Source organism: Triticum dicoccoides, chromosome 4A (genome assembly GCF_002162155.2).
Source record: "Triticum dicoccoides isolate Atlit2015 ecotype Zavitan chromosome 4A, WEW_v2.0, whole genome shotgun sequence".
Taxonomy (NCBI): Eukaryota; Viridiplantae; Streptophyta; class Magnoliopsida; order Poales; family Poaceae; genus Triticum; species Triticum dicoccoides.
Genome location: NC_041386.1, coordinates 638,373,083 through 638,385,633, shown reverse-complemented (window position 1 = coordinate 638,385,633; position 12,551 = coordinate 638,373,083). Strand labels below are relative to the sequence as shown.

The 12,551-nt window shown below is 46.1% G+C and overlaps 2 protein-coding genes across 2 annotated transcripts; one reads left to right on the top strand and one right to left on the bottom strand.

Annotated features, from left to right (window-relative positions):
* Positions 1–3,130: 3,130 nt before the first annotated feature.
* On the top strand, positions 3,131–4,643 carry LOC119283934 (chaperone protein DnaJ-like). Its single transcript, XM_037563276.1, has 5 exons — positions 3,131–3,262; positions 3,363–3,414; positions 3,519–3,586; positions 4,077–4,169; positions 4,269–4,643. The coding sequence occupies exons 1-5, from the start codon at positions 3,131–3,133 to the stop codon at positions 4,641–4,643; spliced, it is 720 nt and encodes a 239-aa protein (XP_037419173.1).
* A 1,736-nt stretch (positions 4,644–6,379) lies between these two features.
* LOC119287602 (pumilio homolog 24-like) lies at positions 6,380–12,053 on the bottom strand. The gene is made up of 18 exons (XM_037567175.1): positions 11,760–12,053; positions 11,631–11,672; positions 11,385–11,446; positions 11,228–11,306; positions 11,021–11,144; positions 10,825–10,908; positions 10,554–10,674; positions 10,217–10,367; positions 9,898–10,104; positions 9,561–9,632; positions 9,340–9,390; positions 9,191–9,241; positions 8,990–9,097; positions 8,775–8,912; positions 8,330–8,404; positions 7,933–8,174; positions 7,498–7,626; positions 6,380–7,054 (listed from the first exon to the last, which is right to left on the bottom strand). Exons 1-18 carry the CDS (start codon positions 11,943–11,945, stop codon positions 6,664–6,666), a joined length of 2,313 nt encoding a protein of 770 aa, XP_037423072.1. The 5' UTR covers positions 11,946–12,053; the 3' UTR covers positions 6,380–6,663.
* Between the last annotated feature and the right edge of the window lie 498 nt (positions 12,054–12,551).

The following is a 12,551-nucleotide window of genomic DNA, read 5'->3' as shown; positions in this document are numbered from 1 at the left end:
CTAGTAGAATCATCAATCAGAGTCATGAAGTATTTCTTTCCACCTTTAGTCAACACACCATTCATCTCACAGAGATCTGAATGTATGAGCTCTAAAGGTGCCAGGTGTCTCTCCTTCGCAAGCTTGTGAGGCTTACGAGGTTGCTTAGCTTGCACACACGCATGGCACTTAGAGCCTTTGGCTAAAGTGAAACTCGGGATTAAATCCATCTTAGCTAGCCGCGTCATACAATCGAAATTTATGTGGCAAAGACGTGAATGACAAACCTCAGATTCGTTCACATTAGAATGAATTTGGTTCACGACTTTATTACAGAAATCCTCCAGGAAAAGGCGGAACAAACCACCACAATCATATCCTTTTCCAACAAATAGTCCATACCGAGATACGACTACTTTGTTAGACTCAAATACTAACTTAAACCCTTCTTTACATAGAAGGGAGCCACTAATGAGATTCTTCTTTATGGCAGGGACATGCTGCACGTTCTTCAATTGCACGATCTTTCCCGAAGTAAACTTCAGATCTACCGTGCCAACACCATGAACAGAAGCATGCGAGCCATTCCCCATCAGGACGGAACAATCTCGTGCGACCTGGTAGGAAGAAAACAAAGACACATCAGCACACACATGAATATTGGCCCCAGTGTCAATCCACCAATCGGTGGACTGACAAACTGAAAGTATGGTAAACAGATTACCATACCCAGATGCCGCATCATTGTTGCTCAGAGTGACATTCACAGACTTGGAGTCCTGTGCTGGCTTCTTGTACTTATTTGGGTACTTGTTTGCCCAATGTTCATCTGAACCACAAGTAAAGCAGCCATCTCTCCTTTTGTCTTTCTTCTTACCCTTCTTCTTAAAGGTAGTATTCTACTGGATAGAGTTCTTTCCCTTGAACTTGTGGAAGTTCTTCTGCACCACATTGGCGCTAGAAGAACCCTCTGCCCCTTTCACGTGTGAGTCCTTTGCTCTCGAGTTCTGCTCAACACTGAGATGACCAATGACATCCTCAACAGAGAATTCACGTCTCAGGTGCTTGAGAGAAGTAGCAAAGTTCCTCCAACTAGGAGGGAGTTTTGCAATAATGCAACCCGCGACAAACTTGTCCGGTAACTCACACTTCAGGAGCTCCAGCTCCTTAGCAATGCACTGTATCTCATGAGCCTGGTCCAGTACAGAACGGTTATCAACCATCCTGTAATCATGAAACTGCTCCATGGCATACAATTCACTGCCAGCATCAGTTGTGCCGAATTTGACTTCGAGCGCATCCCACAAGTTTTTGGCAACGCCCATATGAATATAGGCGTCAACCAACTTGTCTCCAATCACACTCGGAACTGCTCCCAGAAAGATTGTGGTTGCCTCCCTAAACGCCTTCTCCTGTTCAGGGAGCAATCATTTCTGTGAGGGACACACCACCAACCCAGAACACGTTCATCGCTGTGAGCCACAAGATGGTCCTAGTCTGCCAACGCTTAAAATGCGTCCCGGTAAACTTTTCCGGTTTCAGAGTAGCAGCAAAGCCTTGAATCGAAAAGTGCCTAAAATAAGGTTTTTGGATTGTTGGAAATATTAGCACTTTTTCGATTAGACTTATCCACGGGTAAACAGTAAGTATGGCATAAAAGGTATGCATCTCATAGCGATACCTAAGCATACTAGCACATGCAGAACATAGAATCGAACCTTCTATGAGCAGCACATATACGGCTAGCATAAGTACGAGTAAACGAGGGATGAATAGATCATACCCTCCGGTTGGCCAGGCCAACGCAGCGGCTGCAACAGCAGCCTCGGTGTCGTCCGCGGCCTTCTTCTTAGCGGCGGCGTCGTTGGCCATGGTGTCGATGCAGAGGAAGTAGTGGAAGTAGAGGCGAACAGAGTTGGGGATGGATCGGGAGCAGTTGCGTGTACCACTCCCGGCAAGGGAGTCGTTGTTCTCGGCAAGGGAGTCGGCGAATACGCGGGTCCCGGCAAGGGTCGAATCCCCGGCAAGGGAGTCGACGAATCCCGGCAACGCAAGTCAGCCCACAGTCCAGCGTCTTGGACAGTGGCCCACATGTTAGCGACTCATTAATTAATCCCTAATTAATTAATTCATTCCTGAGCGGCAAAAATAAGCTTCGGCTCGTTCCCGCAACCCGCAGTGGCGTGGCGTGGCGGGCGGCGGGGGAGGAGGAGCGCGCGTGTACCACTCCTCTTCCCAAGCTCCCAATGGCAAGTGGTAGAGCAACCCTTATAAAGGGGTCTCAACTCTCCTCAACTAGTAAGGTGGGACTAAACTTCGCACCACCTGCCATCTCATACATGGGCCTCAAGATTAATCAGGGATTAGTGTCTTATATAGACCTAAACCCATCCATAATCCAACAAGCACTCCTAAGCAAAAGATGAATAGGATGCTCCCAGTGTACTTCTTTCTGTTAGAATTATCCAATCTTACATTTTGTACGCAACACAACTTTGAATCAGTGTAAGTATGGAAGGCACCGGAAATTACCCATGAATCCTTGAGGGTGTGAGTAGGAGGCACCGGAAATTACGCCGACGAGGAAATCGCCAGCTGCCACCTCATCAGGTTTCTAGTGCTACAATCAGAAAGTCACCATCGGCTGCTTCGATCCCATCGTTGACTCGAAGCGCAGCGACCTGCATCTTCCAGCGCGGAGTGCCACAATGCCGGAAAAAGCAGGACACGCAGAAGCTCAGCGCATCCGCATTGCCACGCTGTGCAAGTCCCTGAAGATTTGTTCCGAGGGAAGCAGCGAGCGCGCTGGCTTGGTCGTGTAGATCTCGATTTCTGATGCAACAGACCGATGCCAGGGCTTTTTGTTCCTGGTAATTTCGAAAAAAAGCTGGCAGGCGACACGACTTGCATGCACCCGCAATCCCCGCTCTTTCCGGCTCCACTCCTTCGTCCTCCTCGGAACCGCCCCTCCCACTCCCACTCCCTCTCGCCTCGATCTCCTCCCCACCCCCACTCCACCAGGCGCACAAGTCACGCCAACAAAAACCTCTCTTCACACAGACAAACTGCTTGACCAGAGATCACCCACACACGCGCGCGTGCTCGGCTCCGCCGTACGTCGATCCATCGACCGGCTCGGCCGGTCACGCCAATGGCGGACGCGGCCGGGAAGGCGCAGGCGGCCCGCGAGGTGTGCGCGGCGTCGGCGGCCTTCTCGTCCTGCCCGCATCGCCGCCGCTCCCCGCGCCGCGCGATCTTCGTCGACTGGTACCTCGTCCTCGCCGTACGTATGCAATACCTACGCATGCACGCCTTTCCCCCTCCTCGCTGCGCCTCTGTTTTCGGAGGACGTGTTAATTAATTAACTCCTGCGTGTATGGCAGATCGGCGAGGCCGCGTCGGAGGACGCCATCAAGCGGCGGTACCGGCACCTCGGTACGCATACATCACGCCACCGTTGATCGCCGCGTTTAATTACTGATCGTACATTTGTACACTGACGGTGGTAAATAAAATTGATTGATTCATGTGATGTGCAGCTCTGCAGCTGCACCCGGACAAGAACAGGCACCCCAAGGCGGAGGTCGCCTTCAAGCTCGTCTCCGAGGTACAGTACGTAATTACGCACGCCTCTCCGCATGCGCGCGCATTGGGTCGGGCGGTGCTACTGGTGCCATCCCTTTTCATGATGATCTTGCGTTGCGGTTCACTTGGAATCTTTGCCTTTCTATGTTGTTGCTGCTGCCTTTCTGTCATTTCTCCTACTAGTTTTATAACGACGATGATCACTCGAGTAGTGGTAGGTTGTTGCGATCGCCCCGAAACGCACGGGAAGAGATTGGCAGTTTGTTCGTTCGTTTGTTACCTTGATCGATCCGTCGTCCATGAGGATCCGTCAGTTACGTCTACGTGATCGTGGCCACCTTCGAATTCGAGTTGTTGTTTAGGCCAACCAACTCCGGTTGAATGCGCAATTCAATTTGATTAATTACAATTATTTTACTAGTTCAAACGTGATGGTAATGTTGCATCAACGGTTAAATAAGTCTTTGTACTGTGTATTAGTGCGCTGACGTGGCGTGCATTTCGTTGCGCAGGCGCACGCGTGCCTGACGGACAAGGCGCGCCGGAGGAACTTCGACGCCGAGCGGGCCACGGCCTTCTGCGCCGCGTGCCATGACCGTGCGAGGGCCGCCACGACGCCCTGCGCGCCCACCCGGCGGCGCGCCAGCGACAGGAGGACGCCGGCGTCGTCCGAGGCAGCGTCCGCACAGCAGCAGCACAACAAGGCCCGTGGCTCCGTCGCGAAGCAGCAGGGTGGCGGCGGGAGGAGGCCGCCCGCGCCGACGCAGGCGCTGCGGGAGGTGCAGAACCGGCTGCGGGACGAGTGCAGGGTCATCGACGGCTGCCTGCGCGCCAACGCCGCCGGCGCGCGCAGGCGCCAGTCCTTCCCGCTCTTCGACCCGTCCGACAGGCAGCGCTTCCCGGACTACCCGCACGCCCGGCCCCCGCCGTCGTTCGCCGAGTGCCGGCCGTTCGAGGAGGAGGAGCTCCGCGCGGGCCAGCACCACCAGAGCTGGTGCACAAACGGCAGCTGCGAGTCGCCGGTGTACCAGGTCAGGACCGCGCCGGAGCACGCCACGAGGGCGAACCGCCCTTGGTGATATGATATGCTCACAGCCTCACAGGTCACAGCAGACAGCACCAATTAACTCGCTCTTTTTCCTCTCATTTTGAAGTCAGATTCTCATTTTGAAGCAGACAGCAGACAGTCGGATTCTCATTTTGAACTCCCTCACGTTTTACTACACGATACAGCTCAGAAGATCTTTATTCATATTTCTCCCGCTCACTGAAAGGCTAGGCTACCCACTTCTCATAATTCACACTGCATTATTCTGCACAATATGTTACAAATTTACCGTCTGTAATGGATGACAAAGCAAACCAGCTTTTCTAGCGGTTAACAATTACAGACATTTCTAAACTAATCACTAGACTGAAAATTAGTAAAAGACTAATATGGAAACTGAATTTCTCGAAACAGATTTGCGCCCCGCTTTATAAATAAAGCCACACAGCCAAATGATAGAAAGCGTCGATGAAATTATCTTAGAAAGCAGATAAAAGAAAATCAGACAGTCCTCACAAAAAGAAACAAAGAGGGCAAAGCTAAAAAAGCAGAGTGCAGTGCAGAGCAAGACACCGTCGAGCATGAAGAAACCATGGGATGTCACTGCAATGTCGTCACCCCACTTCAACACGGCAATAGGTACCCACGAACCCTACAGGTAAAAACCCTATTAATTAGGGTAAGGGTTTGGAAAAAATAATTACCCGTGGGTTTATAAATGGGAAAAAAATTGTACCCATCGGGTAAGGCCTGTACCGGTATGGGAAGGCTATACTCATACCCGTGTACCTGCATACAAGCCTCGACTCAAAATCTCCTCCCCTTACCCATGTGCAGGGTCATGTTTAAATGTGTTGATCATGTTTTGTAAACTCATGATTTTGCTTCTGACTTTGTTGATCTTATTATATAGTCTCTTTCACTTTATCATTTAGAGGTTCCAGAAGCATCTTCAATAGAGAAAATTATGTCCCTCTTATTTGTCTCGTAATTGAGAAAAGATAACATATATGAATGTTTCCCTAAAAACTTCACTTACATGCTACTCATCCATGAATATAATTGGACATTGTTTAGTGCCATCTAGTTCATGCTTATTGTTATCCACTTCCGAAATAATACCATTCTTCTTATTCAATCGCACAGTAAATCGTGAAATATATGTGCTGACATGCTAAAATGTGGTGTGTATATTTGAAATGTTGAAGTATACATGTTAAAATGTTGTGCATATATACGGAAATGCTGAAAAATACATGGTGAAGTGTGAATTGGGTAAGGTAGCCGAGATGGGTATTTTCACCCACGGGTATTACCCGCACCCGCCCAGGTACGGGTACCGAAAAAGTTTGAAACCCGATGTATGGGTATGGGTTTGGACGAAAAATATAGAGACGGGTACAGGTCTGGGCAAGCATTACCCGAACCCGGGGGGTGCCATGTTGAACCCCACTAGTGCGGGGGTTGCGGAGGGAGGGGGGGTCTCGGCCCTCTCACTCGAATTAGATGTGCCATTCCATGGGCTGCTCCTATTTTGAACAGAAACTATTTTAATGCTACCGTGTAGCATCGTGACATGGAAACCATCTGGTTCTATGACTTGAACTCACTCTTCTTCTCTGGGGAGTCATGCCTACTTCTCGGAGTTTTTCTTCCACATTGTGCTGGTCCCACGACTCCACGTGTGTCCTTGTTCGTCTTCTCCAGCCTCATTGGAGGGGAATGCTATGTTGCCGCTGAGCCCAACTACACCGCATGTACGTTGCATTGCTTAATTCCTTCTGCTTTCTTTATATTACAAGGTAGTTTGGCCATATATTGTAAGGCAATAATTGGCAGCGATATCCTCTTCTTGTGAGTGATTTTGAGGTAGGTGTTACTTGCATGTGCCAATATTTTTCCATGTTCTAAAAAAGAGAGCCTTTCCAAATGGAAATGGCTTTGTAAAAGATATGTTTATGTAGACTTGATTGTGTCTGCCTAAAATAGTTTGCTCTGCCTCTTGGTTTTCCAGATCGCGAGTAGTAGTGGGGGCAAAGGTAGGCGGCAGCTTATCTGCTTAGTTTGCAGGTAGATCTTGCCCCAGCTTGACTTCTCTTTATTTTAGAGAGGTACAGTGCCTCAGCTTGTCGTAGAGGCATTGAGGATGAGCCTGGTGCATCAGCATGGTCCGTCTCGAGATGTTTAGCCAGGGCCCGGTGGTTTGCCCTCACCTTCCAAGGACGCCTGGATGCACCCACGACAATGACATGCCGAATCAGCTCACGGTAACGGTAGTCCAGCTGCTTCTTCTCGGGGCAGAACGGGCATCTAAACCTGTCAGTGCCAAACCTCGCCACGAGCTTGCCAGACTTCAAATCCTTGTATGCTTTTTTGGCATGGTAGCCAGTATCTGTATCGCTTAGGTCTGACGACTCGTCGGAGCTACACTCCATGGCAGACCTGAAAATATGGCAACAAGGGTAAGTTCATTGCTAGTTGCGAGCCACATGAGGTTCCATTGCCCAATTATGGAAACGAAGGCAGCATGGTATGGGATGCTCCTAAAAAACCACAAATGAAAGAATAACCTCCTTTTTCATCAGAGAAAGCAATAAACTACTACTTAAATAGGCACCTTGCACCACAATATATTCGAAAGTGGACTAGACACTAATGCTCTAACCTACTCGTAAGTTCTTTGCTAGATGCGAGCCACATGAGCTTGCCACTGCCCAATTATGGCAACGCAGGCGCTCGTACCTCACCTTAAGCCGGTCAAAGCGTACGCAAGCCTCACCAATGAACGTAAGAAGTGTGTTAACTATATTTCGGCTACATGATTGACAAAAGTCAACATACGCCTCAAGTATGACGCTGACGATGGCGATGGCGAGAAAACTCACTTCTCCTCCTCTGCTTTATGGTCCTGGGGCTTCAGTATGCCACCGTCGATGAGCGGTTGCAACTCGGATTTCGCAAGATCCTTCACCCCGGAATTTGGAGATTCCAGATAGGCAGCCAGCACCATGGAGCTGCAGCAACCAACAAATTCAAAAGAATATCAGCGTGTGATTCCTTTGTTTGTCCTTCAAAATATCACCTAACCAGTGCAATGTAGTATGTAAATTGCAACCAATAGTTGAAACTTTATTCATCGCATTTGCATGGTTCACGTGCCAGAACCATGACTTGGTTTCAACATCTTATGGGTTTCAACACTAGCCTACCCCTACTTGTTTGGGACTGAAAGACTTTGTTGTTGTTGCATTTGCATGGTTCACAAATTTGATGAACAGATTAAAGAACTGACATATCGATGATGAGTCATTTTGAAGTACCTGAATCCATCTGCATATAACTTGCATTTCCCTTCGAGGGCTGTTTTCCAGAGGGTAGCAGCAAATGCAGGACAATCAAGTATCATTCTCCTGATTGTGCGGCTGGAGTGGTAGTTATCAAAGGCGTGCTCATCACCGTCATCTGTCCTCGGGCGTGCTGCGTCACAAGCTATAGCATTGTGAAGTACGTGGATCCTGTCAGTGACCCCCTCCAAGAAGTTATTTTTTCCACCTACAGCAACCTTGGAAAATGGCAATACAGAACCTCCATAAGCATAACAGCAGTACCTCTTATAAAGCAAAATTATGTGCAATCATGACGCTCTTCAATAGTCGACTACTCATTCGTATTAAGAGTCATTTGTATTAAGTGTACACCAAAAACAAAGGAGATTACCTCATATAGTACATCTTTGCCAAAGTTTGTTCGAAGTAACTGTCCAACATTTTCAATGCAAGTCTCAATGAGAACCTGCAAAGGAAAAAAGAACACCTACATTAATGCTGGGATTAGGGGTTACGCGTCTGACGGGAGCATGGTAATGTTGGGATCAGGGGTGTTATGTGACTGATGGGGGCATGGTAAGGTTGCGACTATATATACTCCCTCCGTCCCAAAATATAAGATCATTTTTTACACTATATACTACACTGCTGCGAGAATAAATGTAGATCTCTTGAGGGGAAGAAGTACATGCTCCAAGAGAAATGCCGTTCAATAAATAAATCAAAAGTTAAATACTCCCTCAGATCCAAATCAATTGTCGCAGCTTTAGTACAACTTTGTACTAAAGTTGTGACAATTAATTTAGATCGGAGGGAGTACATGTTTTGAGTATCACCTCATAAAGCTCACTTTTCACCAACAGTTCTTGCCGCCGTTTAATCGGGTCCTCCTTGCTATCAGATGCAATCAGTGTGTCTTCTGAACCCCCATGTTCTTTGTCAGCTACATCATCCAACTTACTACCAAAGTTAACCTGAACAAAAAAAAGCAAATTTCAGGGGGGCTGTTTCTCTTCAAAGTACTTACGAGTTAATAGAATAGGTAACTTGCCTTTGAAACAAGGGAAGGCACGTTGTAATTCAGATAAAACAATTCACCCAGAGTCAGATAACGTGAACAAAGTGGGTGAAAGAGCTGCAGCAATGGGTGTCTCCCGTTCTGTTCCAACAAGGAGCTCCATCATAAATAGTCTCATGTGCATATAACTGACAAATAAAAATAAGCACATCAGAAGCTTGGAATTGCTTTTACCTTGTCGAATATGAGTTCCTTTAACTGCTTTTTCAACACATCAATTACAACCTATAAATATTGAAAGCAAGCTATAAGCATTGTCTCTTCAGATTGCTTGTAATGGCAGCATAACAATTGCTTCAAGCAAACGATTGGTGCTGACTAACCTCAGTAACAAGTTCTGTGTTGTCAACAATGGAGAGAAGACAAATAACGAACTGGAGGAAAAAAGCATGTTAGTTCAGTTGAGGATTAATCGCTTGGAAGCATAAAACCATCTGAAGTTACTGTGCACTGGGAGGATGTTTGTATAGGTTAAAGCATACAATTCACACAGTACGATCCTATTTAAACACTAAAATATATTACATATATAGACATCACTTACAAGGCATCCATAATCACTGAGAGCAAGCTTCATAATCCTCCCCTTCAAGCTTTTGATAATCCTCTTCCTATCCTGAAATGCATTACAATGTTAAATGGCAAAAGCACAATGGAAATAAGCGAGAAGAAATATACTACAGAATATGCAGCGTGAGGCACTAAGTAATGCACAGTTCAATTTGCATGACTATTTAGTGTCTCTGGAATCTACAGAAGTTAATAAATAAACATAGGATAAAACAGATGAGTGGGCAAAGTTAAAGCAAGTGATCCGTCTGAAATCTGTCTCTTAATATACAATAAGAAAACAGAAAGAGAAAAAAAAACAGACAATGTACCTCCGCAAGGCCATGCTTGAGGCAAGCAAGCCCTAATTTTAATCCTTCCTTCGTCTGCATGATCTGAATGAGAAGTGGTTTTGAAGATCTTTTCTTCTCCACTTCTGATTTCCCTAGAAATCTGGCGACACCTGATAGTTCATCTACGGCGTATGTCCCTTGAGTAAGATGGGGGATTAATTGACGAATCACGTCCAAGGCTGATGTCTACGTAGAACATGCATATATTAGATACTGCAATAAGCTGAAGAAACATTTCACCAACAAAGGAAAGCTATATTATAAAGATAGGTCAATCACGTCAATAAAATACATTTACCTTATCTGCAATTGTTAAGTACTCCAATATGACCGTGTGTACTATGGAATACTCAACAATACCCTTTTCCAGAACTGGCTGGACAACAGTAGTCATATGCTGCAGGACAGATGATTTCTGTAGTCCAAGCTTGGAAATTATGTTTAGCAAACTGAAAAAGAGAGTTGAATTTTAGTATATTGAACTAAACAAATAACTTCAGCCACCTGTGGCAGGATAAGTGGATGACCACAATAATATTTCCCTCCGCCCAAGTTTAAGTTTTGTACAGAAAAGTAACAAATGTTAAGGGGAAACTTCAAAGCAGATGTATGGCAAGACATTATAGCGTGCCAACCTGAACCTGCATGGTTTTTCTTCTTTCAGGTCATTGGACAGCTGAAGCTCAGTGGAGTACAATTCCAACAACAAACTTCTTTTATGAGGTCGCGTTGCCTGACAAAAGGCATGGTCAAGAACTGCAAGAAAGAGTGCATCTCAATGTGAGATTACCATGTACCCCATTTGTATAGCAAATAAAAACGGATGCATACAATGGCATTCGACAATTAACTCATGCCGCTCCTATACATGACGATTTCCTACCCATTTGTGACAATAACACATACCTGCCGCCCCTATTGTGTGACAAAGAAGGGAAGCGACATGCCCACGAAGGGAATAGATGAACGAGGCAAACTGTTTTCTAGTGGCTGCAGTCACAAACAAGAGGTGTGTTAGTGAAGCTAAGGGTAATCAAACAAACAAGCAACATTCTCACATATGAACCCATATGAGTTATTAGCGAATCGTAGAGAAATTTACCCATTTTTATGATATTATGCACAAGGAAAACAGTGTGTTCATTAAGAGAAAGATCGAGCAAATGTGGCTGCAGAGCAACAAAAACAGGATCCCTCTCTGAATGTGAGCACCACTTCACACATAACTGGCAAAAAATGGTGGCTATCAGGATAAGTAACAAAACACCATAAGCAACGAGTTCATAGAGAATGAATATCATCAACTCACTTGAAGAACACATGCGGTAGGGGATCTAGCAATTTCCAAATATTTCCCATCCATTTTACGGAGAGCCTCGGTAACTAGCCTGCACAGATGACAAATCCATGTGCATAAGAACTTGAACATATGTCACAACTCACAAGACTTTGATAGTGACACTTACCTGCCTCTCCTGTTCGTGCTCATGTTATGGTATCTCAACTTCACACATAGTACTTTCAGTTCCTGTTAAAATTTAGGTGCCGTGAGCAGTCAAACTTAGAGTTGCCCAAAATATGGTACTGAATCATCATGAACAGAGTTGGCGATTCAAGCAGAAGCAGGAATTGCAATTCGTCTGCCGGGATCAAATTATGGCATCACATACAGGAATTGATGCTACTTTAAACATGATGAAAGCAAAAATTACCTTATCGAGGTTGCAATCGGGCTCCCTCGACTCGGACATCTCCTGCCAGAGAGTCAAGACTCCGGTTTCAGCTCAAAGTCAAGCAGCCCATGCTCTAAACCAATTCCCATGCTCCAACCATGTCCATACCTCGGCTGCGACCCGCTCGTCCATGGCGGTAACGGGCTGCGGCTCCTCCTTGGAGCCGCCGCCGCCGCCGCCGCGCGCCGCGGAGGCTTCGTAGGGCTTCTTCCCCTTGGCCCGCTTGACCTTGGACCTCCTCGCCGCCACGCGCTTCCGCTTTTTGGAGCCCGGGGGGCCGCCGCCGCCGGCCATGGCGACGTGAGGTGGTGCCGGCGAACGGAGGAAGACGGGCGAGGGTTTACTGGTACCGCCGGAGGAAGAGGCCGGACGGGGCTCGAGGAGCTCCTATTCCCCGACCAGTGCGGGGGTGCGGGCCGTCCCTTCTTTTCTTCATTTTTTAAGTTTCCTTTTTTATTTTTTTATTTTAAATTCAAATAACAATAAATATTCACAACTATGGAAAAATATTCGTGAATAGAAAAAAACATGAATTCCAAAAAACTGTGACTTTAAAAAAAATCTCGATTTTTAAAAATGTTTGTGATTCTGAAAAAATGTTCACGAATTTCAAAAAAATGTGCTTGAATTTTAAAAAAATGGGATTTCTTAAAAGTGTTCATGATTTTCTTTTAAACATGAAATTAAAAAAACAATATCAGAAAAGTCAAAAAATGTTCATGAATTCAAAAACTTTTCAGGAATTCAAAAAATGTTCATGAGTTTGAAAAGATCTTCTTTATAACAAAGTGGAAATGTTGATAGCTAATTTCAAGTCTATTATTGTGGTTCTATAATACTGTGTTCATGTTGGATGACCATGATTTCGCAAAAAAAATGTTGGATGACCATGAGCTTATT

Coding starts and splice junctions, on each gene's coding strand:
- LOC119283934 (XM_037563276.1), top strand. CDS start 3,131: ATGGCGGACGCGGCCGGGAAGGCGCAGGCGGCCCGCGAGGTGTGCGCG. Junction 3,415..3,518: donor GCGGCGGTACCGGCACCTCG/GTACGCATACAT, acceptor TGTGATGTGCAG/CTCTGCAGCTGCACCCGGAC. Junction 3,587..4,076: donor CCTTCAAGCTCGTCTCCGAG/GTACAGTACGTA, acceptor TTCGTTGCGCAG/GCGCACGCGTGCCTGACGGA.
- LOC119287602 (XM_037567175.1), bottom strand. CDS start 11,945: ATGGCCGGCGGCGGCGGCCCCCCGGGCTCCAAAAAGCGGAAGCGCGTG. Junction 10,909..11,020: donor GCATAATATCATAAAAATGG/GTAAATTTCTCT, acceptor TTGTGACTGCAG/CCACTAGAAAACAGTTTGCC. Junction 9,633..9,897: donor TCAAGCATGGCCTTGCGGAG/GTACATTGTCTG, acceptor AATGCATTTCAG/GATAGGAAGAGGATTATCAA.